Genomic DNA, 27,306 nt, shown 5'->3' on the forward strand with positions numbered 1-27,306 from the left:
AGGTGCCCGTCAGCAGATGATTGGATCAAAAAACTATGGTACATCTACACAATGGAATACTATGCTGCCATAAAAAAGAAGGAATTCTCATCATTTGCAGCAACCTGGATGGAATTGGAGAACATCATGCTGAGTGAAATAAGCCAGTCAATGAAAGAGAAACACCACATGACCTCACTCATTTATGGATAATAAAGAACATTATAAACTGATGAACCAAAAGATAGATATAGAGACAGTAAAGTAACAAGCAGACTGTCAAACAGCGGGGGAGGGGAGGGAGATCTGAGGGAGATAAGAGATCAACCCAAGGACTTGTATATATGCATACAAGTACAACAAATGGACACAAAACTCTGGGGAGGGTGGGTATGTATGGGGGGGGGCAATGGTAAAATATGTACACAGATAATAATTTAATAAAAAAATTAAAAAAGGAATATTTCATTATAATGTTTTTTACATTCATATTTGAACTATTTCAGCTTTAACTAGAAACTAATAGTATATGAGCACATATGATTAAACCACGTGAAATAATACCTCCACTATGAACAGAATGGCATATGCCTGGTATGTAACGCTGGTATTGTTCTGCTAAAAATCATAGGAGTGGGAGTTAGGTTTTAAGGTCAGTGAATAAGTAAAAATCAAAAGAGAATCTCTATAAAAATTACTCTTAAAATCTTTTAAACTATCCTTAAATGACCAGGACATGGGTGTCTGGAAGCAATAAAAGCCAAAAACATTATGCATGTCATACGCGTTGTAAAGTCTGACTCCCGAGGACTCTGAAAGGTGCCCCTTGGAACTGTCAGGACAGAGCTCCTCCTAAAGGCCAGGAATTCATTTATTTGTCTTTTTCTTTACTTGCTACATTGACTCCCCTTTTTCTAAACTGGGGTCTTGTTGAAGTTGGGGATGGGGGTAAAGAGAGATGATGGGCTAATCCATGGGCTTTTGTTCTTTATATATAATTGGAATTTACATAAACTAAATGGATATATCTTTTGACACTTTAGTCCATATGAGTATGGTTACGCTTAACAGTTACTTGTGTGCTTTTTACTGCTTCTCAAATCTATCATATTTCTTATTTTTTAAAAACATATTTTTATTGATTTCAGGGAGAAAGGAAGAGGGAGAGAGAGACAAAGACAGAAACATCAATGATGAGAGAGAATCATTGATCAGCTGCCTCCGTACACCCCACAATGGGGATTGAGCCCTCAACCGGGGCATGTGCCCTGACAGGGAATCAAACTGTGACCTCTTGGCTCATGGGTTGACGCTCAACCACTAAGCCATGCTGGCCAGGCCATATTTCCTATTTTAGACACTGTACCACATTCTCTTCTATACTGTAAACTGCAATGCTACTTGATTGTGGGCTGTTACATTCTAAATATTAGAGTAATTCATGATTTGACCCTAAACAAAGATTAGTCATGTCCAAAGATCAAAAGCTATTATAGCATTTACCAGTAAGTACTTTAATTATTGCTATATTTCTTCATTTCCTAGAGGTGTTTTATTAATAAGTATTGTCAAGTAAAAATTCACATATAAATACAAAATAATAAAGGCCTCCATGGAAAACAGAGTTAATCAGGGTTTTAGTTGTGACATTTCTCAGCATCTTCCTTATTCAAACGTTCAGTGAAAATATGTAAGAGGATTCAGAATAGCTTCTGCATTGTCTTCTTAAATTATCTGACCAGTTTCTATGGAACATTCTTTAGGGAATACTGCTGTAGTAACATCACTGAATTTAAATATCAAAATGTCTAGGGTATTTTATTGCTTACTACAAATAAAACCACACCTTTAGAAAACTAATATCCTGTTTTAAGACAATCTGGCTCTCATATCCTTTAATTACTTGTCAAACTTGTCAAAGAAGTTTGTGAACCTGAAGAAAATGAAAGAATGTATTCCACTGACTTCCCTTTCATACTCTCCCCTCCCCCATTCTTGGTGCACAGGTATAGTTGAATGACTTCACTTCTCTCTCTCCTGAGATGAGGCTGGATTAATGCCTGAGTTTTCACAATTTCATATAACTGGTGAGTGGAAATGTAATTTGCTAATTTTATGTCCTTGGTATAGAAAGGTCATGGAAGGACATACTGTATACTAAATGACTTAATGGCCTATTTCTCTGAGGAAAAGCATCCACTATTTGCTCCCAGGATGTTTCAATACCATAATCCCCTTTCTCTCCACATATCTCGAGTAACCTACTTACGCTTTGGCCTTTATACGGCTGCATTGGCAGTTGATTTAGTAAGGTCAGAGACCCCTCATTGTTCACAGCCCCTGTGCAATAACTCTTCTCTCAGCTTTTCTTATAATGAAGTTGAAAAATGCTGCCTGTTTCCTGGCTTTGAGGGCTGGGTACCATCAGCCTCACATGAATTCTCAGGAATATTACCTAATAAACAATAAATGCCCTTTCTTATCAACCATGTATTAATACAATGATAAATTCAGTCCGCTATTTGCTGAGTGCTTAGAAATTTCTGTTCTTTGTGATTAGTGTAAGCTGCCCACCTGAGAAATGTCTTCACAGCAAAACCTGCAGCTCACACTTAAAAAAGCACATATTGTAGAACAGAAGGTCAAGGGTCTATTGCTTTCCTCAGATAATCAAGGAGGGGTAGCATTAGGAAATCCCAGGTATAAATTATGATCAATTTATATTAGAAAAAAGGCTAATAGGTAATGATACAGTTCAAGGTGCAATAAATATATACTTTCAATACATCTAAATATGTGAAATAATAGTACCGACACAGCAAGTAAGTCTTTATTGTAATGATAGTACTAGTTGATGATAGTACTAGTCTTTTAATTTACTAGTACTAGTTGATGTACTAGTTGATAGTACTAGTCTTTTAATTTACTAGTACTAGTACTAATTTAATAGTACTAGTTGATGATAGTACTAGTCTTTTAATTTACTAGTCTTTGATAGTTTTATTAATAGGTATCAAAACTGTCATTAAAAAGCAAGAAGATATATAAATATATTTTTCAGACAAAATATAACAGACCCATAGACACAGAAAATAGACTAATGGCTGCCAGAGGGAAGAGGTGTTGGGGGACTGGATGAAAATGGGGGAGGGATTAAGAACTAAAAGTTTATAGTCACAAAATAGTCCAGAGATATAAAGTACAGCATAGGGAATATAGTCAATCCTATGTAATAAAGAGGTATTATGCAAATTGACCATCACAGCCTCACACAAGATGACTGTCCCCACATAGTCATAAGAGGCTGCCACAAGATGGCTGGCTGGGGAAGCAGTTGTGGGCAATCATCTAGCAGGGGAGGGAAGTTTGGGGAGACCAGGTTGGTAGGGGAGGGAAGTTGGGGGTGACCAGGCCAGCAGGGGAGGGCAGTTGGAGGGCACCAGACCTGCAGGGAAAGACAGTTGGGGGCAATTGGTCAGGCGAGCAACTAGGCGTCGATCAGACTGACAGGAGAGTGGTTAGGGGGTGATCAGGCTGTCAAGCAGAAGTGGTTAGGGGCAATCAGGCAGGCAGGTGAGCAGTTGGGAGCCAGCAGTCCCGGATTGTGAGAGGGATGTCCGACTGCCCGTTTAGGTCTGAACCCTAAACCAGCAGTTGGACATCCTCTGAGGGGTCCCAGATTGGAAAGGGTATAGGGTGGGATGAGGGACACTACCCCCCAGTGCACGAATTTCATGCATCGGGCCTCTAGTAATATTATAATTACCATGTGTGGTGCAGGTGGGTATGTGAAGTATTAGGGAAAGGGGGACACTTTGTAAAGTATATGATTGTCTAACCACTATGCTATACACCTGAAACTAATACAAAATATCCTATCTAATAAAAGAGTAATAAGCAAATTAACTGTCATGCCGTCACAAAGATTGTGGCACCCATAGCCATGAGATGGCAGTGCCCAGTCCTCTCAGCCCCACCAGAGTCCCCCAGTCCTGCGGGGGGGAGGGTGTGGCCACTGAGAGCGGGCAGCATGAGTGGCCTGGTGGAATGCTTGCTTCGTGGCTGCGGTGACAAGGCAAGTGTTCCGCCCTGGCTGCGAGGGCCTCTGGGCAGTGGGCGTGGAGTGGCCGGGGAGCGGGAGGCCGTCGCCCTGGTGATGAGGCAAGCGTTCGCACCCAGCCATGGGTGGGCCTATGAGAGCTACGGGTGCACGGATTCGTGCACAGGGTTACTAGCTGAATATAAACTGTAATTGAAAAAATAAGTCTTTTATTTTTTATCTTAAAAGTTTTATGTTTTATATTCATCATGTAAATATAATAGTAATGGAGCTATTAAAATGATTCAAGAATAGTGCTCAAGAAGCACTATTGCAAGGTAATATCTTGTTTTAATAGAAAATCATTACATTCATTACAAGCTTAAAGGCTTTTCTCCCCTTACTACTCTAACATAACATCTTTTCCCCTAGCTTACATTTATATATGCTTATCAGAACTGTACAGAGAAGATTGATTCCATTTTATATTCACTTTATTTCAAATATTTATAAATATTTTGCATGTTTCAACAGTCTTCATAGCTACTATTCAAATGAATGTATAATAGTTTATGTTAATGCTTAATAATTATTAATTCCCTAAAATTAGATTCTTAGATTGCTAACAACATTCTTTTATTATAGATGATTATATAGCCTTAAAGCATGTATCTTTTTGCTTCAGTTGAGGTACTTCCTTGGTGAAAATCCTTAAGAAAGAAAAAATTAAAGATGAAGTTAAAAGTCCCCGATAGTAGGAACCATATCTCACATCTTTTTATTTTTTGTAGGTCATAGCACAATGCTGAAAGTATTCCAGAAATTCATAAAATAAATGATGATTTAGTCTTAATTTTTTTAATAAAAAAGTATGATCCATGACAGAAAGGCTGATTCATATAGAATAATCTATTCTCATTTAATTCTATTAACTAGAAGAGTGTCTATTGATGTAACAGTCAGTGTATTAAAAATATGCTTTTTATTTAATGTATTTCTTGTATTGTGAAAGTGTTTGCTTATCTCTGTCTTTATAGGTTTCAGAGTGGAGGGAAAGACAGTTACAGATGGAGTGAGGTAGCTCAGGGTTACTGGAACACAAAATCAGCATTTACCTTATTCACTATAATGCTTTTACATGAGTTTCTCTCTCTGACTCAGGAACTACACTTTACACTATTTAGTTTATCCATAAAGTAATATCCTGATACATATATTACCTAACTAACCTTTGAATGAAGAAAAAACATTGCCCTTTCTACAATTAGGCCTATCAGTCAACTTGAACATAAGTTAATGAAAGAATTGTGTTATTCGTTTAACACTTTAAAGTGTAATTTTATTCCAAATATTCTGAAATCCATAGAACCATGCCATATATCTTGTGACTATTTTGTACTTCTGGCCAATATCCTTTTGTTCCAAACAATGCGATTCTCCACAGTGTTAAATTGGAAACATGAATTATTTTTTGTCAGCTTTTATTTTCAGAAAGTCTTCAGGGTTTTTTAAATTGATATTATTAATTATCCTAAAAGCCTGATAATTGTTGCAAAGTATGAAGGAATAAAATTCAAAACAAAATTTAAAAGTAGAGGTGTGTTTAAACATTAGGAGGGAAAGATGCAGAGGAGGAAAATACTGTTTAAAACACTCCCATAATTCCGAGTACCCAGTGCATGGCCCCTATAGCTAGACTAATAGATTACTGAACCTCAAGGAAAGCCTATTTGTGTGAAGAAATAACACAAGGATATAAATAGATTTCATATTGCATGCCAACTACAATTCATTAGCAGTGGTTGTCAAAATGTTGCCTTGAGAAGAACACTGAGGTAGCATTTGGGCTCAGTGGGAAAGTGCTGTGATGATTAGTAATGTCTGCCATAACAAGGGAAAAAGCAAAGCATATATTTGCCAACACTGGAAAAATTCAATCTACAAAAATGCCTGAGGATGTAATTCTGGAATTGTGTGGCTGCCATATTTTCCTCATTTTTCTATTTTGTTGTAGTTTCTATTTTTTTTTTCTCCTCCAAGTAATGTTCTTCAAGTGGCTGAGCATTACAGGAAGATCTTGGTGGAATAGAAAATATGGACTATGAATTTGCTACTAATTCCCATAAATGAGGACATATACTCTACATCCTTGTATTTGTTGTGGAACATAAAATAATAGGTTGTGCCCAACTATAAATTCTTTTGGGGATTTTAGTATACCCCATTTATGAAGTCTGGTTAGTTCAGAGAAACACCTATCTGGAAATGTAAGAATGTACCCTCTTTTCTATAATCATATTTTTGGAACAGTGCTGTATTGGGAAAAATCTTAGCATTTTGTGGGATTGTTTACTGTGTATGGAAAGAACAAAGGCTATGGGGTCAGTGCACCTCGTTCAAATTCCTGATCTACTAATTATTTGCTGTGTACCTTTGGGAAAGTTAGCCTCTTCGAGCCTTCATTTCCTTATCTGAGGGCTGGAGATAATAAGAGTAGGGAATAAATGACCTAACAGATGAAGGTGCCTAGTACAATGACTGGCACATAGTAGGTTATCAACAAATAACAGTAAGATTATTGATAATGTATATTAAATTTAGTATCAACATTAGTATTGGTGTTAACATTGGTATTATTATTTTGTGCCAACAGTTCATGCAAACTGATTTTCTAATGGGTAGAAATTTCACACTTCCTGATTAATACTTAATGTTCTGTCTTCCTTCCACAAAGCTTTGCTAATCCCTCAATTCAACACTGGTTTTTTTGCAGCTAGTTACTTCTCTGAAATAAAAAAAATCATTAAAAGTATTTGTTACAAAAAAAGTGTTTGTTACAGAAGTCAAACAAAATAAGTTCTCCATGAGTTGGTACACAGAGATAACAATTTAGCAAATACTGATTATGTACAGTCCAGGCAACACTGAGCAAGGTCTTTCTACAATAAATGAATGGAAAATTGTTGCAAGTTATTGCCCACTGAAGATAGCATTATAAGTGCTTTATTAACCAGGTGAAGAGAGGCAGTACCATTTATTGATAGTTTTATAATAATGTTAACTTATAGTGGTTCTGAATTAAAGATACTGGTTTGAGTTTTTCTCTAACTTCATGATTCACATATTAATGGAAGCGAAGTGCTTTAAAAGTTAAACTAGATTTATATATACTAAGAAAAGTGGTGGGAATAAACATGATTAAAATGGCTATACTACCCAAAGCAATCTATATATTCAATACAACCCCTATTCAAATACCAATGACATACTTCACATACCTAGAACAAACTCTCCAAAAATTTAATTGGAATAAAAAAAGACACCAAATAGCTACAGCAATCTTGAAAAAGAAGAACAAAGTTGGAGGAATCACAATACCAGCTTTAAATTATACTATAAAGCTACAGCACTCAAAACAGCCTTGTACTGACACAAGAACAGGCATATAGATCATTGGAACAGAACAGAGATCCCCCAAATCGACCCAACTCATTAAACTCAATCCAATATTTAACAAAAGAGGCAAGAGCATACAATGGAGTGAAGACAGTCTCTTCAATAAATAGACAGATACATGCAAAAAAATGAAACTAGACCACCAACATACACTATACACAAAAATAAACTCAAAATGGATAAAAGACTTAAATGTAAGATGTGAAACCATAAAAATCTTAAAAGAAACCATTGGCGGCAAAATCTCAGACATCTCTCATAGCAATGTTTATAGATACATCTCCAGGACAATGGAAACTAAGGAAACTAATGAGTCTACATAAAAAAAAAAAAAAAAAAAAAAGCTTCTGCATAGCAAAAGAAACCATCAACAAAATAACAAGAGAGCCCAGTGCATGGGAGAACATTTGCCAATGACACATCCGATATGGGGTTAACCTCCCAAATTTATAAGGAATTCATACAACTTAAAAAAAGGAAAATAAACAACCCAATCAAAAAAATGGGCAAAGGACATAAATAGACAGAAGGCCAACAAACATATGAAAAAATGCTGAAAGTCATTAATCATTGGAAAGATGCAAATCAAAAGGACAATGAGGTACAACCTCACACCTGTCAGAATAGCTATCATCAACAAATCAACAGACAACATGTGTTGGTGAGGATGTGGATAAAAGGAACCCTCCTTCACTGCTGGTGGGAATGCTGACTGGTGCAACCACTGGAAGACAGTTTGGAGTTTCCTCAAAAATTTGAAAATGGAACTCCCATTTGACCCAGTGATCCCACCTCTATGACGATATCCCAACTAGAAACACCAATCAGAAAGGACTTATGCACCCCTATGTTCATAGAAGCACAATTTACCATAGCTGAGATTTAGAACCAGCCTAAGTGATCATCAGCAGATGAGTGGATTAAAAAAGAGTGGTACATCTACCACAGGTGTCAAACACAAGGCCCGCGGGCCAAATCCAGCCCGCCAGGCCTTGCAATGTGGCCCGCACCGCGCTGTCATCACTGCACTCCGCTGTCAGTTTATGACATTGTCAGTTTATGACTGTTCAGTAAACCATTCGGCCCGCGATTTAGGCTGGATTTTAGATTTTGGCCCCTTCTCTGATTGAGTTCGACACCCCTAATACACAATGGAATACTACGCTGCTATAAGAAAGGAAGAACTCTTACCAATTTGCAACAGCATAAATGGACCCAGAGAGCATTATGCTAAGTGAAATAAGCCAGTCGGAGAAAGGTAAGTATCACATGTTCTCAGTCATATGTGGAATATAACAAACAACATAAACTGATGATCAAAAATAGACCCAGCGAGCCGGGACCGGTTTGGCTCAGTGGATAGAGCGTCGGCCTGCAGACTGAAAGGTCCCGGGTTCGATTCTGGGCAAGGGCATGTACCTTGGTTGCGGGCACATCCCTGGTGGAGGGTGTGCAAGAGGCAGCTGATCGATGATTCTCTCTCATCGATGTTTCTAACTCTCTATCCCTCTCTCTTCCTCTCTGTGAAAAATCCATAAAAATATTTAAAAAAAAAAATAGACCCAGGGACATAAAAAACATCAAACAGACTGTCAAACCTCAGAGAGAAGGCAGGGGAGGGTATATGTGGGGGGAAAAGATCAACAAAAGAACTCATATGTGTGTATTCATAACCCATAGACACAATAGGGTGATGAAGGTCTGAGGGGAGGGGTGGAGTGGGAGAGATCAATGGGGGAAAATGGGACATATGTAATATTTTCAACAATAAAAATTAAAGTGGTGGTTCCAGTTCCTAAGAGCTAAAACATTATAAGATCTTTAGCGATGGTCCAATAGGTAGTGAGAATATTTCTCAGTGCCCTGGCCTGAACAGAATGTTTTTTGTGGCAAGTGATTGTCAAAGACTGGTCCATCTGACCAGCAGCTGCCCAGCCCTGGATGTCACCTTTTTAAAGCTAATGTTGTCAAGGAGCCCAGAATCTGTAAAATTCTGTGTCAATGACATTGTGGGGATCTGGAGCAGAGATCGTAGGAAAGGGTTATTTTCCTATTACACTGCAGCACTGTTAGAAAGAGCACTGGCCAGCTGACAGCAGAGAGCACTCAGCAGGCTGCCGTGTATGGAAGAATCGAGTGGGGCTGAAGAGTGAATGTGCAGGACAATGTGGATGGGGATGGGAAGGGGGGTTGGGAAGGCAGGGATGGGTGAAAGAACACCTATATAGCCATCAAACCACTTTATGCTACTAAACTACTGGACCCAAGTGTAACTCTGGACTCTGGGACTATGCTTGACTTGGGGCTGGACTCTGGGACTATGCTTGACTATGGATCATGGCGGTCAGGGAAGAGGAGAAAAAGGTGTTTCTGCTGCCATTGCCCACGTGGCCTCGGCCTCAGACTGGGCCTTTTCTCCCAGGGGCTGTGCACCATGTGATAGACACAAATAATTCTTTGAAAGAAGATTATAGGGCAGAATTATAGAGTAAATTAAAGTGAAACTAGTATGAAATTCACACATGTGAAAGGATAACTGCCTATATTATAAAGGTGTTTTTGCAAAATTATTTTTTTACAATCAGTTTAAGGTTGTAGTAACAATAACACTATGCCTCCTAATATATCCACACACCTTCTTGAGGAGGAGAGAAAGCAAGAAGGTCGGGAACTGCACTGAGCTCTGAATGCTTTCATGGGAGCGTGCCACGCCCAAGACTACCAGCATTATTTAGAGATGCTGCTCCAAATAGGGAAAGCCTTCTCTGCCCAACATTATTTCTATTAGGTGTGTCTTTTGAAATGAAATATTATAGATATTAAAATTTACAGCTTATTAAATTTCCAATATGTTAGCATAAAATTATTAAGCTGTGGATTTCCCAGCCTTCCCCATCCCCCTCTGTTGCCTTAATTTCTTCCCCTCTTAATACTCTAAAGGTTAAAATCTTCTCAGGTGAATTCTTGAGAAAAAGCAATTAGAGTGGAATGAAAGCCATGGGGACCTAGAGGATGAGAGTTGTGCCAGCGTAGAAGTGTGAGAGAACCTTGGGAGTTTGGGGATAGCAGGGAAGAGGCCAGTGCAGGAGAGTTTAGTTAGTAAGAGTCACTGTGGGTTACACACTTAGACTCCTTTCCCAGTCTGAGAGCTCTATGGGAGGGAATCTGTCATATTTCCTTAATCCAATATCAGTCTGGGACACACGACTGGGCGTTGGCACTAGGAGCTCGAGGGGCAGTGCCAGTTTTCTAAGCACATAACAAAGGAGGCGTTCTCCACCCAACATTCTTAGCCCTGTCTACCATGTCTCTTCTCCCTCAAGTCTCAGTGCGTTGGCATCAGGGACAGGGTGAGTGGGCAGCAGTGGAGGAGAGGGGGTGGACAGGGGGCCCCATTCAGGCTATTGGGAAAACAATGCTGATAGAGTTCAAGCACAATACCGTTAGAACACTGGTTCTTTTTGTTTTCCCAAAGAAAAGTATGTTAAGGGCAACAGCAGCAGTGCACATGTGTGTGCCAAGGACAGCAAATCAGTAACACAAACCTCCATTTGGTCTCCCACAGATTAGACTTGAGAATTCAGTCAAACTGCCAACTGTATACAAAGCACCAACTTCCGCCCTCAGGTGGCAGGCCTCCGGGAGCCTGCCATTCACTGGCCTGTGCACTCATCACCGCACACCCCGCCGAGCCACAGGCCTCCGGCCCTCAGACAAGGAGCCCTCTTCTTGATATCAACTCTTATCATCATTTTGACTTTTGGTATTTTCTCATATTAGATTCTTCATCAGTATTTTCCAAATATGACGAACATTCATAATCTTGAAAAAGCAGGAAGAAATTGTTTTATCTCTTTCTTAAAAAAAACAAAAACAAAAACAAAAAACTCTTACCTGCCTGCTTGTATAGCCACAGAGCAGCTGGAGAGCTCTGCTGGGGGGCACTGGCTGTGGGGTCCGGCGACCCTACACCATAACGAGAAGCCCAGAATCAGTGATTTCAGTTTATAGGGGCCGATGTTCTTTCATTAACACAGACTCACTCCATGAGCCCTTCCTGCTAGCTCTTTCTCCTCAATGTTCAGGCATGCCTGACTCTTCCAGAAACATATAAAGACATTATCTCTAACTCTCTTTCTCTTCAGAGACAGGTTTCTTGAAAAACAAAAACAATACCAGACTCGTACTTTCTATTGCTCTTCTTTCTGACCTCCTCCTCCACTGCGATCTGTCTTATACAACTTTATTGAAAATGCTCTCGCAAAGGCTGCCCATGAACACCTGGGCATCTTGTTGCTCAATTGAACAGTGTGGTGACTGTGGGTGGGGAAGAGGAGAGCACAGCAGCGCAGGGGGGTGTGGTGGTGGAAGAGGGTAGATGGGGGATAAGTGGGAAAAAATAAACTCAATGGATATACTTCCCCTTTTCTCTCCCCGAAGCTTTGTGGAGCCTTGGATCTCTCTCGTTCTGGCTTCTATGATACCACTCCTCCCCTGCTTTCCTCGTTACCTACCTGGCTCTTCAGTTGTACTCTCTTTCAGTTTATTTCTTAAATCTTGGTGTTCCAGAGGACTGAATTCTATTCCTGCTAATTTGTATTCTTTTTAATCTCCAGTGTTTACCTTAACTACACTTAAAGCTTCTGCTACAATCTATAAGCTGATGATCTTCAAACCTGTATCTCTAGCCTAGATCTTTTCACCAGAGGTTCAATCTACACAAATAACTGCCTCTAGGACCTTTCTACTCATGCTCAAAGTGGTCTCCTTTCTATTCCAAAATCTTGCCCTTCTAGTAGTAATAGCATCAACAAGCTTGTCTAAGAAAAAAACTTGACAAATATCCTTGATTCTTTTTTCTCCTTCTCTCGCTATATATTCAATCAATGACCAAGACACATTTGTTTTTCTTGCTTAATAATAAATTAATTTTTAAACTCTCCTGACCCCAAGCCTATTTCCCATTTCATAAGTCAGGCCCTGATTTTTTCTAGCTTGTTTTGCTGCAAATATATAATTGTCTCCTTGTGTTCCAGTCTCCTTGTGTTTTACTCCAGTCTACATCACATCCTCGGGTGATCTTTAAGAACTGCAAACGTAATCTTGCCATTCTCTTGCTCAAAAATCTTCAATGGCTGTCGTAGCTTTTGTGATAAAATCCAGAGGGCCTTCCAACCTCGCACCCACCCCTACTTTACAGCTTCCTGGCTGGGACTGCTTTAGGGAAGATGGCTAGAGTGATAGTGTAATCTCTGGCTATTTCATGCTTGGCTTCACTTTACTCAGGATGCCAATTAGTGATTTAGAGGCGAACACATGTGCTCTGCTGTGAGCTCAGGCCTGTTTCAAGCAGTCCTCGAAGAGCCTTCGGCCTTACTGTTACTAAAAACCGAGCTGACTTGAACTTGTGACCTAAAGTTAAATATCTGTGTATCCTGCTGGCCATCCTCTGAGCCAGGAAAGTGAGTTTTGGAAAGGCTTTGGTTACTTTTAAGTCCAATTTGGCCTAAAGAAATATATGTTCAACTTAATAATAATATTTTAAATGTAATAATTTCAGACACAGATGATACTATTTTTTCCTTCTACGTACTCCCTTCTTATAATTGCTTTTCAGAGAGAGGTGAGTAGATCTTTTATAAAGTGGGATATGAGTGCCTTCATTTTCTTGTCTTTGGCTTTAGGAATGGAAAGTAACAACAGCTGGGTGTGATCATATCAGCAGGGAACATCCTTGCTCCTGGCAGGCTCACAAATTGCCCATCTTGCAGGGATCTTCAAACTACGGGCCCGCGGGCCACATGCGGCCCGCAGAGGAGTCTGATCCGGCCCGCCAGGTTTTTTGGGCAGTGAGCGCAGCCGAGGTGTTACAGTAGGAATTAGTAGTTCATATAGTCCGGCCCTCCAGCTCTCTGAGGGACCGTGATCTGGCCCCCACTTTAAAAATTTTGAGGACCCCTGAGAGGGACAGAACATACATAAAATGGACAAGAAAACTAAAGGGGCCGCAGGCATGCACACATTCTACTTATAAAAGTAAGGAAGGATCAGTAAATAAAGAATATGTAAATACCAGAAACCCACACAGGACAAGTATAAAAAATTTCAGGAAGATTAGATATGGAGAAAAGAAAAGGGGAACCTATTTTCTTGTGGATAAAAAACAACACAATTTTCTAAAATGTTAGTACATTCCGAACTAAAATATAGTTCGTACACCGTTTTCTAAAAGGCAGACAACTAGGCGGTTATCAAGGCAAACTTCCTCCTCTCTATTAGTCTGCCTTATAGCCTGAAAGAAATTGATTGTCAAGGGAGAAAAATCAACTCTATGCATCTTACACAAGGATGTCTTCCACCAGGGTGTGAAGGGCACTGGGATTGCGGATCAGTTTGTCAAGGAAGCTGACAATGTCCGTAAATTTTGGTCTGTGATTTCTCTCCTTCTGCCAGCAATGGAGCATCAGCTGGTGCAGAGATGCTGGGCAGCCCATGGGAGCGGGAAGTCTGTAACCTTCTTCAATGGACAGAATGACCTAAAAGCAAGCACACACAGGTTATTCTCTTACTTTGGGGGGCAGATAATACATATGCTAAATTATAATTCCTTTTTATATAGGAAGTAAAAACCAAAATATTGGTAAATATGAAAACTACTTGTGAATTCAAATGGTCTAGACAAGGACAATAAAAGTTGTGAAGGAAAATTGCAAGAATCTCCATAGCATTCTCTCATCCCTCTGAGAGGAAAATATGTATTTTAAGCACGTGGTGTACAGAAGGGAGGTTAAGTTTCATCACAATGTCAAGAAATCGTTTTTGTGTGGTTTAGCTGGAACATCTCAAAACCCATTTAGGACATCAGAAAGTCAGCATAAGATTGATGCATTTAGTGCAAACCAGGTGTAACAAATGTTTTAAGTAAAATATTCTTCTGCTGAAGAACTCCTAACTCCATGTGTATTCTTTTTCTAGTTATCATTTCTTCTTGATTTCCTATTGAATTCCTCTTCACTTGTTCCTTGCTTTCCATTAGTCTGATGCATGACTGTAGGTCGTCCTCTAATAACTTCTAAGATCATTTCATCTTTGAAATGTTATCAATGTTTAGCTTAAGGCCACAGAGCAACAGGGGCGTTCAGCCCAGCATTCTCTGGGCCAGCGCTTCCAATAGCACTCTCTGTGATGATGGAATGTTCTCTGTCCAAAATGCTAGCAACTGGTCACGTGTGGCCAGTTGCTAGCATTTTAAAATTTAAAGTTTAAAATATAAAAAGGCACATGTGGCTAGTGGCTAATCTATGGGGGAGCACAGCTCTAGAGAAAGAACTCTCTATAAGAAGCCAAAGTTAGATGCTTTTTTCCCTCTGTATCTATTTTTTTTTTAAAATTTTTTTTTTAGAGAAGCATCGAACAGACTGTCAGACGACAGCGGGAAGGTTGGGAAGGGTTGGGGCAGTGCGGGGGGTGGGGGGAAAGGGGATGGGGATCTGTATGCATGCATATAAGCATAACCAATGGACACAAGGCACTGGGAGGGGGGTGAGGGCATGTGCGGGGGTGGGGTGGGGAGTGGGGGGTAGGGTGGGGGGAAGGTAGGGGAGGCTAGCGGAAGGTAAATTGGTAAAAAAAAAAAAAAGGAGACTATGTACTTTAAATAAAAAAAGAAGTCAATGTTAATAACACACAAAAACCCAAATTTAAGAGCAACAAGTGAATGATGAGGTTTTATTTTTATTTTTGTAATATAATCAGTAGATAAGGCAAGATATTGATTATATTAATATATGACCAACTTGGGAATTTCTTAACAATGCATTAAAATTAACCCAGAATTTATGTAACCTATTTTTTAATGAAGTGTTCAAAGGTATTCTTCTTATATCATCTCATGGAGAAAGGCAAAGAAAAAGGGTTTATTTTCCTCATTTTTGAGATGGGCAAACTGAGGAAAATAAATATTTAAAGACAAACACAATTCAATCTCACCCCTGCCCTCTCTTGACAATAAAAATATAAAAGTGCAAATGTTAATATTACTAACAGAATACCCTTTATTATAGTGCCATCTACACATGTTCTGTAATTTAAAAAAACTCCCACATATTATTTTAATTTTGTTTAAAATTGACACCACTTAACATGATTCTACAATACCTGTAATTTATGCTAGAGACAGTTTGTAAAAAGGAGCAGTAAGCCCTGACGGGTTTGGCTCAGTGGATAGAGCGTCGGCCTGCGGACTGAAGGGTCCCAGGTTCAATTCCGGTCAGGGGCATGTACTTGGGTTGCGGCCACATCCCCAGTAGGGGGTGTGCAGGAGGCAGCTGATTGATGTTTCTCTCTCATCGATGCTTCTAGCTCTCTGTCCCTCTCTCTTCCTTTCTGTAAAAAATCAATAAAATATATTAAAAAAAAAAAGGAGCAGTAAAATTCCTTTAAGAACCTCTGAACTGCTCAGCTTTATTTTTTAATTTTTTTAATATATATTTATATTTTTTTATAATAGGAAATTTCTCATAATCCCATCAGTGTCTTTGTGACCAGAACACTTTAACCTGTCAGGATACCAGCATTTTTCTATTCATTTTACATTCCATTATTAAACAGGATTTTTTCTTACCTGCTTTCTGAGTACCTTTGCTACTGCCGAGGCTTGAGTTTTAAGACATTTTGCAGCACATTTTAGCACAACAGGATGTGTGTAAAAATGCTTGTAACACCTCAAATCTACTGTGGACAGTTTTGAAAAGTACTAAGAAAAATGGGTAGAATTCCACTTTAAAAAGACTTAAAGATCCCACTCCAAGAGAGCTCTATAGTCAATTTGCCACAGTTACCCAATTACAAGAGCTTAGAATAAAGCGGATGACAACTGAGGTTGTATTCTGAGAAAAGAATTAGCTGCCTTTACTGAGTATCATCATGTGGTAGGTGCTTTGCATATTTTTCTTCATTTACTGCTTAAAATAACACAACATGGTAGAGTATTATCCCCATCCTTAGAGTTTCGATGTAGAGTGGTTAGGAAAATTGCCTGAATTCACACAGTATAGGTGACAGATATGGAATCTGAACATAGTTCCTTTTAGCTTCCAAAAATTTCCTCTGGCTATTCTGCAGAAATGCCTTTCAGTTTTCCTGATATAACATTTTCCTCGACAATTTTACATTAATTTACACAATTTTAGGGGTGATTACCAAGCTGTCTTTTGTCATAACATCTAGTAATTAGACTTCAGTGTTTTTATTTGGCGTTTTTATTTGGATCTTAAGTTTACTTTTCTGGGTAAATAAAAAAAAATTACTTCATAGTTTGTAAACTAATCTCTGGCTGAACAGAGTCATTCCTGTGGCTAGACAGAGTCTTCAAAGAAAGAATGGTGATATTTGAGGCTGGAAGATTAAGTAAACATTATATTTCTTGAGATAAATTATTTTGCATGTTATAAACAAACATTTTGCAAAGTGGAAATGCTCTGAGTCTTGTACACATTTCTATTATTGCAAATATTACATTGTATTGTAATTTTTCATCTGCCTTTCCTTTAAAGCTACATATACTTGAAAACAGAGATTATTTCTCTCTATTTTGCATTCTCATCATTTAGTACAGTGCCTGACACATTAATAAATGTTATTGACTGAACAAAAGTTATTGGAAGATATTTTTGGATTTATATTAGTAGAGGAGCAGATTCTCAGAAAACCTGGAGGCTCAAGGTACCCAAGATGGATTCAAAGCACAAGCATGATAGCAACTGAATTCCTCTATGAAGGAAATATTAAAACAATGGTGCCTCAAACAGCATTGTCCAGAATGATCTCATGTCTCACTCTGGTTTGCCTGGAGAATGAGCCAGGGGAGACTGGGGTTCTCTTTGCTCCCTGAGACAAGACTGGACCCAAACTCAGCTTCCTGTAGTCCCAGTGGCTTCTTCCTCCTGCCCAGGGGGTTACCATCTCCCACGGGCCCCAAAGTCCTTGGCTGCTGGGTGCCTGACTTTCCCAGACAACGGTAAACAGTTGACACCCAAATCTAGACTTGTTGGTGCTAAGCCAGCAATTTCTTCTCTTTTTATTGACAAAGTTGCTCATGCTTGTCCTATAAGAGAGAGTGACAAGAGAGTGTTCTCTCCTGAAGCCTTTACCCATAATGTGTTCATTGTGTGTCTGGTCCCACTGTGCCTTCCCATGGGGACAGAGAAAAGATTTGGGGACTCACAACTATTTTTCTTGCTGCCTCTGGTTTTTAACTTTCCTCAGTTTTTTAATTTGTAAAATTTGTCTTGAGCCCTGCCTCATGAATGTTAAACATTAAGCATTCCACCTTATAGGAGAATAGAAATAACAACAATGGTAACAATGACAGTGATATTAAGAGCTAGTAACTGAGAGCTCTTGGGGACTTCCAGGTGCCAGCTGTAAATGATTTGCACGTATCAACTCTTAATCCTCACAATAACCCTATGAGGAAGGTACGATTGTTATTCTAATTTTATAGATCAGGAACTTAAAAATTGAGAGGTTTATTTGCCCAAGATCACAAATCTAAAAATTCTGAAGGTAGCCAGAGAAAAGATTCAAGCAATATGATTCACAAAAATGGTTAAAAGATATCTATTTCTAATGAATTTTTAATTTATTCAGATATATCAGTCACTTAAATGTGCTATTGAGCATACTATGCATAAAGGTATAATTCAATGAGTACAAAATATTTCTTACTTAGGAGATGTATGATCCAGTGAAGGAGACTGAGGAGTGAGACTACTAAGATGTTAGATAACATGCAGGTGAGGGAGCTCTGAGAGCCTGTGCGGGAACACCAGGCACAGCTTTGGTACGGCTTCTCAGGGAAGGTGAGCTGAGTCTAGAGCACATGTGTCAAACACAAGGCCCGCGGGCCAAATCCAGCCCGCCAGGCCTTGCAATGTGGCCCGCACCGCGCTGTCATCACTGCACTCCGCTGTCAGTTTATGACATTGTCAGTTTATGACTGTTCAGTAAACCATTCGGCCGGCGATTTAGGCTGGATTTTAGATTTTGGCCCCTTCTCTGATTGAGTTCGACACCCCTAGTCTAGAGGGTGTCCCCTCACAATGTATGCACACTGTAAAAGCTGATAGCTCAATTGTGAAAATGAAATGTATTTCAATAAACACTGCCTTTATAGTTATTCAAAGTGTGTATACATTTCTTTGGGATACCCTATATATAAAAGCTAGCACAATCAACTAGATGGGAAGAAAGGCAATTTAACCTTATCAGGGAATGAAAGTAGATTCCTGTGGCTAGACAGAGACCTCAGAGAAAGAATGGTGATATTTGAGGCTGGAAGATTAAGTAAAAATGATATTTCTTGAGATTATAAATTATTTTGCACGTTATAAACAAATAATTTTCAACGTGGAAAAGGAATTTAGCAAGTAAATGACATTAGAGTTGCCTTTGGAAGTTCACTCTGGCTGCAGTGTGGAGAATGTGTGGAGTGGGACGCCAGCAGGAGGCCAGCGGGCAGCTTGCAGGGATCCTGGAGAGATCAGAATGGCCTTGATGGGTACTGTCCTGTTTTTAGAGACATTGACTGGTTTGGCAGGAATACAGGAGTGGTTAAGATCAGATGTGGCAGTAGAGGGAGGAGACAAGAATAATTTCTAAGTTTTGACCTTGATCAACTGCCAAAGACAGAGGACACAGGAGGAGAAGCGATTTTGGGGCTGGAGTGATGATGAGTTTAATTCTCTATGAGCTTTCTGATTTCAGATTAAACTAAAATATATTACTTTGAGAGCTTATTATGTGCTGAGTTCTGGGCCAGGTGTTTTAACATAGCTTAATTAATGAAGTCTCAAAACTCCTTATTATTGTTTATGTATGTATTATAGGTAAGAAAACTGAAGTGCAAACTGATGAGCAGAATGGATTAATGTCATGTAGCTAGTAATTCCTTGAAGACCAGACTAGTATCACCATCTTGGTAGCCTCTGAATCATGGCAGTGGTAGAGACAATCTGCTTACGTCTTGAGCTACATTCCTGACTCATTCCCCGGAATTAAATCTTAAGCCCTCTCTTACCTACATGCTCCCACTCTCACCTATCTGCTTATACTTCCACTGCTGAAACTCTAGCTCAGCTTCCTCTGCAGATTTCTCTGTCAGTCATCTCCAGGACATACCACTTCATAATGTCATCATACCCATGACTTAGATTTTAATTTTGTTCAAAACTAATCCTGTTTCTCTTTTGGGATTTCATGCAAAGGGTACCACTCTTCCTCTAAGTGAAATCAGGGAACTATTCTGGCCTCTGCCTTCTCCCTGATGCTCAAGATTCACTTATCTTGCTGATTCTACCACTCTCATATATTGTAAATCTGCTCCATTTTTAAGCTCCTCTCCAAATGATTTATCATTTTGATCACCGAAATAGCCTTAGCCTCCTAACTCATCTTTTTTTTGTTTTGTTTTGTTGTTAATCCTCACTCAAGGATATTTTTCCATTGATTTTTTTTAAAGGGAGAGTGGAAGAGAGAGGGAAAGATGGAGAGAAACATTAATGTTAGAGAAACACATTGATTGGTTGCCTCCTGCACGAGTGAAGCACTTTCCACTAAGCTAAACTGGCTATCAGGGATCTTCAAACTACAGCCCGCGGGCCACATGCGGCCCGCAGAGGAGTCTGATCCGGCCCGCCAGGTTTTTTGGGCAGTGAGCGCAGCCGAGGTGTTACAGTAGGAATTAGTAGTTCATATAGTCCGGCCCTCCAGCTCTCTGAGGGACCGTGATCTGGCCCCCACTTTAAAAAGTTTGAGGACCCCTGGGCCCTAACTCATCCTTGTTACTGCTTTTCCTCCTCCAATCATCTCCCAAGGTACATGCAAAGCAATCCTTCTGAAGAACTGTGATCATGTTCTTCCCATGCCTGAAATTCTGCAGTGGCTCACCACGATTCTGGCTCTTAGTCTTCACCCTGACCGGGTCCCATTTTCTGTTTGGCACTACAAAACATTTGCAGTTCCTCGGCTGGGTGAGCTGAGTGCCCCCAAACAGCAACTGTTGCTTTTTTCCACCTGTTCCCATCATGTAGGTCATAGGATGATGCTTTGTCAAGTTAAAGAATAGAGCTCCAGTTGTCATGTATGTGATTTACAAAACTGTATTTTAGGGGAAGCTTCAGAAAACCTTAGTACTTATCTTTATAAACATTCCTTTAGTGATAAGTCTTATTTTATAGGTATTTTCTGATTGCTTAATTAAAAACTGACAGGAGCCTGGAGCATATGGGCGCTTTGTCTAAAAGATTGAGTTTTGTCGTTTCAGTGTATGAAGGGTTGATAATTAACTAGAGAGAATTTTTTTTTAAGGTCATCAATAGTATGATCTTTATTTATTTATTTTTTAATATATTTTATTAAATATATTTTAATATATCTTATTGATTTTTTTTGCCCCCCTCCCTCCCTCCCATACATACCCTCCCTCCCCAGAGTTTTATGTCCATTGGTTGTACTTATATGCATGTATACAAGTCCTTCGGTTGATCTATTATCTCCCCCAGATCTCTCTCCCCTCCCCACTGTAATTTGACAGTCTGCTTGTTGCTTTACTGTAGAGAGAATTTTTTAATAGTTTAGTTATATGACAGTTGTAGGCTGTCACTTTTTAGAGAAGAGTTAAACAAGGTTATACCCTTATTTAAAAATGTAAGGAGAAAATTAAAATAAAGTGAAAAAATATGAAAATGACTGCAGTGATCATTTCCATGCAAGAATTAGATTAGGAAAAGGGATTAGATTCTGTCAGAAGTTATTATCTAAAACCTGGCTGGTTATTCTAAATAGATTGGATTGGTTCCTTGTCACTGACACTGCAATTTTCAGCAGCCCAGAATCAACGTAAAGTTCAGTTGGGACACAGGGCAGATTGTTCTGCTTTTGCTGAATCCAATGAGTTTTCCAACCGTCTTGACAGTTTCTGAGTCAAAACAGGCAATGTACACCTTCTATTAAACCAGGCCAACCAGGAGTAGACAGCCAGCAGGAAGACCCTGAAACTTCCTTGAACAGGGACTGCTTAGGCTGTGCAGGGAATCGCCTTTTTTAAAAGTAATTTTCAAAAGAGCAGTCTATTCAATTTAGCTACTTATACTTGCTTTTAAAAGAAATTCTCAAAGTTTTAGCAAGGACTAAAATGTACACTAGTAAATGCAATGGAAAGTATTTTTTAAAATAAATCTTTATTGTTTAGATTATTTTAGTTACTCTTCTCCCCCACCCCCAGCACCCCTTTACCCAGTTCCCACCCCACCCACTGTCCTCATCCATAGGTGTACAATTTTTGTTCAGTCTCTTCCCACACCCCAACATCCCTTACCCCCCAAGGATTGTCAGTCCACTCCCTTTCTATGACCCTGATTCTATTATATTCACCAGTTTATTCTGTTCCTCAGATTTTTTTATTCACTTGATTTTTAGATTCACTTGTTGTATTCACTTGATTTTTAGATTCACTTATTGATAGATATGTATTTGTTGTTCATACTTTTTATCTTTATATTTTTCTTATTCTTCCTCTTCTAAAAGAACACCTTTCAGCATTTCATATAATACTGGTTTGGCGGTGATGAACTCCTTTAACTTTTTCTTGTCTGTGAAGCTCTTTATCTGACCTTCAATTCTGAATGATAGCTTTGCTGGGTAGAGTAATCTTGGTTGTAGGTTCTTGCTGTTCATCACTTTGAATATTTCTTGCCACTACCATCTGGCCTGCATAGTTTCTGTTGAGAAATCAGCTGACAATCATATGGGTAACTGTTTTTCTCTTGCTGCTTTTAATATACTCTGTTTTTTTTGCTTTTGACATTTTAATTATATGTCTTGGTGTGGTCTTCTTTGGATTCCTTTTGTTTGGGGTTCTCTGCACTTCCTGGACTTGTAAATCTATTTCTTTCACCAGGTGGGGCAAGTTTTCTGTCATTATTTCTTCAAATAGGTTTTCAATGTCTTCTCTCTCTCTCTCTCTCTCTCTCTCTCTTTCTTCTTCTAGCACCCACATAATTTGGATGTTGGTACACTTGAAGCCCCAGAGGCTCCTTATACTATCTTCATATTTTTGGATTTTTTTTCTTTTTTCTTTTCTGATTGGGTGTTATTTGCTTTTTTGTATTTCAAATCTTTGACTTAATTCTTGCAATCCTCTAGTCTGCTGTTGGATATCTGTATACTATTCTTTATTTCAGTCAGTGTATGCTTAATTACTAGTTGGTCCTTTTTCATATCCTCGATGGTCTCTCTAAATTTATCAGTGGTTTCTAGAAAATTCTTGAAAAATCTTGTAACTATGTGTTTGAATTCTATATCCAGTCATTTGCTTTCCATTTCTTTCATTTGTGACCTGTTTTTTTGTCTCCGCATTCTGGCTGCTTCCCTTGAATGGGTTTGTGTGCTAGGTGTCCTATACAGCCCAGTGACTCAGCCTCCCTAATAACCTGAGGTGGACACTCTTGGTGTACCCCTTTGTGGGCTGTGTGCACAAACTTGTTGTAGTTAGACCTTGATTGTTGTTGGTATCACTGGGAGGAATTGACCTCCAGGCCAAGTGGTTGTGAGGATCAGCTGTGTCTACGATGGGAGAACTTCTGTGCTGGAGACACCCTTATGAGGCAAGACTTGCTTCAGTGGGGCTTTGGTGCTCACTGAGTCTGCCTCCTGAGTGTGTCCTTTATGGATCTGAGGAGTTGTAATCTGGATGTTCCCACTCTGACCCTTGGGTATATCGACTCTTGGATCTCAAAGGAGGTGCTAATTTAGCCTCTGCCTGAGGCCTCCCAGCAGGAGTACAGAGAGATATGAAGATTCCTCTTCTTTTATTGGAGGTGCCCAGATGAGGCCCAACTGTGAAGCAATGCAAGCTGCTGTTCTGGATGTTCTGGGTCTCTCTGACTCAGCTGCAGCTTGTTAGGTAAGTTTAGATTTCAAAGGACCAGGCTATTCATATGCTAAAGCTTCTGCGCACAGCTTGGGTGGGGTGGGGTCTCAGGGCAGAACAAAGAGCAATGTCTTCCCATCAGCCCTGCCTTAAGAGGCCCCTGGGTCTCAGTGTCCCGAGGTAATCATTGCAAGCACCTCTGAGAGAAAGCCGCCCTTGAGTTTCGCTGGATGCCAGATAGTCCAGTTTCTCTCCATCTGAGTCTGGGCCCCCAATCAACCCTGCAGGAGAGGGCAGTTAGGGGTGACCAGTCTGGCAGAGGAAGGAAGTTGGGGGCAAACAGGCAGGTAGGGGAGCAGTTAGACATCAATCAGGCTGGCAGATAGAAGTGGTTAGGGGCAATCAGGAAGGCAGGCAGGTGAACAGTTGGGAGCCAGCAGTCCTGGGTTGTGAGAGAGATGTTCAACTGCTCATTTAGGCCCGATCCCAGTCAGACATCCCTCGAGGGGTCCCAGATTGGAGAGGGTGCAGGCTGGGCTGAGGGATACCCCTCCCCCCATGCATGAATTTCATGCACCAGGTCTCTAATTTATAAATAATTATAGTAAGGAAACTGAATATTTCCTTTTTAACTTTAAGATAAAGACTTTTTTCAGGCCCTGGCCAGGTCACTTAGTTGGTTAGAACATTGTCCTAATGCCAAGGTTGTTGGGTTAGATTTAGGTCAGAGCACATAAAAGAATCAACCAATGAATGTATAAATGGATAGAACAACAAATCAATATTTTTTTCTTTCCCTTTATTTCTCTCTCAAAATCAATAAATAATAAAGCAAGCAAGCAAAATTACCTTTTAAAAATTCCTACACCTAAGACAGTTCTCAAACCTCATTTTTGAAGTCACAACAGAATGTCAATGACCTATATAAAACCGAGAGTGCTTGTCCTTGGTTGGTTACCATCTTTTAAATTGTTGAATGAGTGACAAAATGGGGAATAATATGAAGTGTAGAACTCTCATAGGTTAAAAGATTGTTGATGATATGACATCATTTAGAAAATCTTCATCCCTAACAGCTAAAGTCATACTTCTTAAGAATGAGATAACTAACACTTCTGTCTAACTATGCTTCTGTGTGTAAGGAGTAGGACGAGCATTAGTGAAGGAGCCATCTGAACTACATCAAAACCTAAACTGTCACTAACAAGCTCTGTCTCCTCCTTAGTAAAGAAAAGAGAAATGGGTTCAGTGCTTGCAATAGTACATTTCAAATTAAAAAGTTATGCTTCTAGAGTAGGGGTGTCGAACTCAATCAGAGAAGGGGCCAAAATCTAAAATCCAGCCTAAATCGCGGGCCGAATGGTTTACTGAACAGTCATAAACTGACAATGTCATAAACTGACAGCGGAGTGCAGTGATGACAGCGCGGTGTGGGCCACATTGCAAGGCCTGGCGGGCTGGATTTGGCCCGCGGGCCTTGTGTTTGACACATGTGTTCTAGAGTCATTTAAATTGGAAGGTTCATCTGTAGGACTTCTGGTAGCATCTCCAGATCTCCAGGTTCTGTAACCTTCATGTCTAAATTTGGCCTCCTTTGAAAGGACTGGTTCATAGAGCTCTAAGTGCAGGGAGACAAAAATCCAGACGTGGCCGGAGTATCTCCTGGAAAACCAAGATTAGGAAGATTTGGGGAACCATGATATTCCTCACTATGCCAGTTCCTCTCTAATAAATTATACTTTTAAAAAAAATATAAAGACACATTCCAAATCTATCTATTTAAAAGCATTTTTTTTTTTTTTTCTTTAAGAAGAAAATGTTCTTAAAACTCAGGGCCATTTTCTCAAGTGCCCTCTGGGTAAAAACCAAGTATTTCTTCACTGGTGCATCATTTTGATTTTAGAAAAACATTACACACCTTTAATCCATTTCCCAAACACACTAAAAATATCTAAAAGCTATGCAAAAATAATTTATGAGTACAAAGAAAAAGGGATTTAAAAATGCCTTCTTTGTTTCAAAGAGAACAAAAGACAATAAAAATTAAAATGCTTTCTTTGTTCAAAAGAGAACAGAAGATGGAATAAAAATTATAACACCAAAAGATTGTGAGTGTATTTTTCCCCAACAGAAACTAAAGGCATAATTAACTTTTTAAAAATAAAACATTGCTGTTATGTATACATTTTCCAGCTTTGTGGTCATTTAATGTAAAAAATTCCCTTGGAAATTACTCTGTGGTAATTGCATATTGGTTATGGTTTCCTCTACTTGGAACTTTATTTGAATTATTTGCAATGGTGACTGATTGCATCTCACAATATCCCCTATTACTCTTGCCTCGGTAGTAGACATGCATCATGCTAATGTAACTGGTATATATTTAATTAAAAGGCTGCTATTCCCTATGTACCAATAGTAGGAATTATTGAAAAATAGGGAAGAAGAAGGCCATTTTGAAAATTGCTTTGGTAGAATACATATTCAAATAAATGCAAAAATTCCCTCTAATATGGAAGTTGAAATAATGGGACACCCGGGGACCCCCCCCCCCCCCCCCCCCACTCTCCAATATACGAATCTTGTGCATCAGGCCTCTAGTTACATAATAAAGTAGAGTTAGGACAATCTAATCAGAGACAAAAACTGGAAATGACTGGACCCTGTGTCATAAAATCAGACTGCATTTCTAGGTAAGTGTATTCTGCAATTCCTCCATTCTTGGCTGAAAAATTGACTTGTAACTGATAAAGGTTATAGAATTATTAGGACAAACAAATATGGTGAAAGGTTATTTTCTTCCTTCTTAAATTTTGAAAAAAAAAGAATTCATTCAGATAAGATCAAAAGTTTACTTCCAACCATATCACCTACAAAAAAAGAAGAGTCCTAAAGATAAACTCTAATTTTCCCCCTCAATTAAGGTTTTGAAAGCAAATTAAAGCAAAAACAGTTTATAAAAGCTTTTGAGAAGGAGAAATAAAAACATAAAAATATTGAGGCAGAGTTATGTTTCCTAGCAAACCTCCAATGAATGTTCCCTGATAATGGTTATCTTTTTGGGAAAAGGGACCAGCTTAGTAGCATATGCTTAAATGACATCATACCCTGGAGGCATTTGTGTTTCAAATTGCTTCAAGGAGAATGTTTTTTTATTTTTTTAAACATCATCACAGCAGGGAAAAACAAAACAAAACAAAACCCAAGACTTCAGTCTTGCGTTAGATCATTAGTTCGAGCCAAGTCACCTCTCATTATGTGGTGCTAGTTTTCCCCCTACACACGAGCTCTGTGGGGATTTGGTTATTTAATGTTGCCTGCTGTTCATGTTTTGCTTGCATTTTCTTCTGCTAAGTACTTTACACAGTGTAAGTGCTGGAAGACCTGCAGTGGCCGAGGTGTCCTCTTTGGAGCCTGTGTAGCTGCTGGCATTAGGATGCCCTTCCATACGTAGTAAACAGCAATTATTCTGAACTTGGATGAAAATAACAAACTATTCCCCTGCAATATCTTAAAAAGGAAAAAATGCTAGGAAACAGCAAGAAGTTGTATACCTTCAGTGTGCCTGTGACATGTTTCTATAATAGGCTAAATATGCTGATCATTAGAATCTGATTTTAAGCTACTGCCTTAATTATTTTAAGATATTCAATATATATGGTACATTCTATAAAATTTTAACATCAAGACACAAAATACTGCCGAAAAGATTTATAGTTCCAGACTATAGTGAGTCAATCCACATTCTTTTGCTAATAGAAAACAATGAAACCAGAGCGGCACATAGAATTAAAGATGCTTTGATCTCATTTCGTAGAACTTCTGTGGCATGGAGAGCCTTTGAAAACAAGACTTTTCATGCACTAGTAAGCAGGGGCATGAACTTCACTTCTATCATTAG

General features: G+C 39.1%; 1 protein-coding gene across 1 annotated transcript in view; it reads right to left on the reverse strand.

Annotated features, from left to right (window-relative positions):
• Positions 1 to 27,306, reverse strand: part of EPHA6 (EPH receptor A6) — an 848,112-nt gene that overhangs the window by 5,390 nt on the left and 815,416 nt on the right. Inside the window, exons 16-17 of the mRNA XM_084875438.1 lie at positions 13,817 to 14,010; positions 11,369 to 11,440 (exon numbers count right to left, since the gene is read on the reverse strand). Of these exons, the coding sequence (XP_084731564.1) occupies positions 11,369 to 11,440; positions 13,817 to 14,010 (266 nt within the window). The remainder of the gene's footprint in view (positions 1 to 11,368; positions 11,441 to 13,816; positions 14,011 to 27,306) is intronic.

The sequence above is a fragment of the Pipistrellus hanaki genome, assembly GCF_964339955.1.
Source record: "Pipistrellus hanaki genome assembly, chromosome: 2".
Taxonomy (NCBI): Eukaryota; Metazoa; Chordata; class Mammalia; order Chiroptera; family Vespertilionidae; genus Pipistrellus; species Pipistrellus hanaki.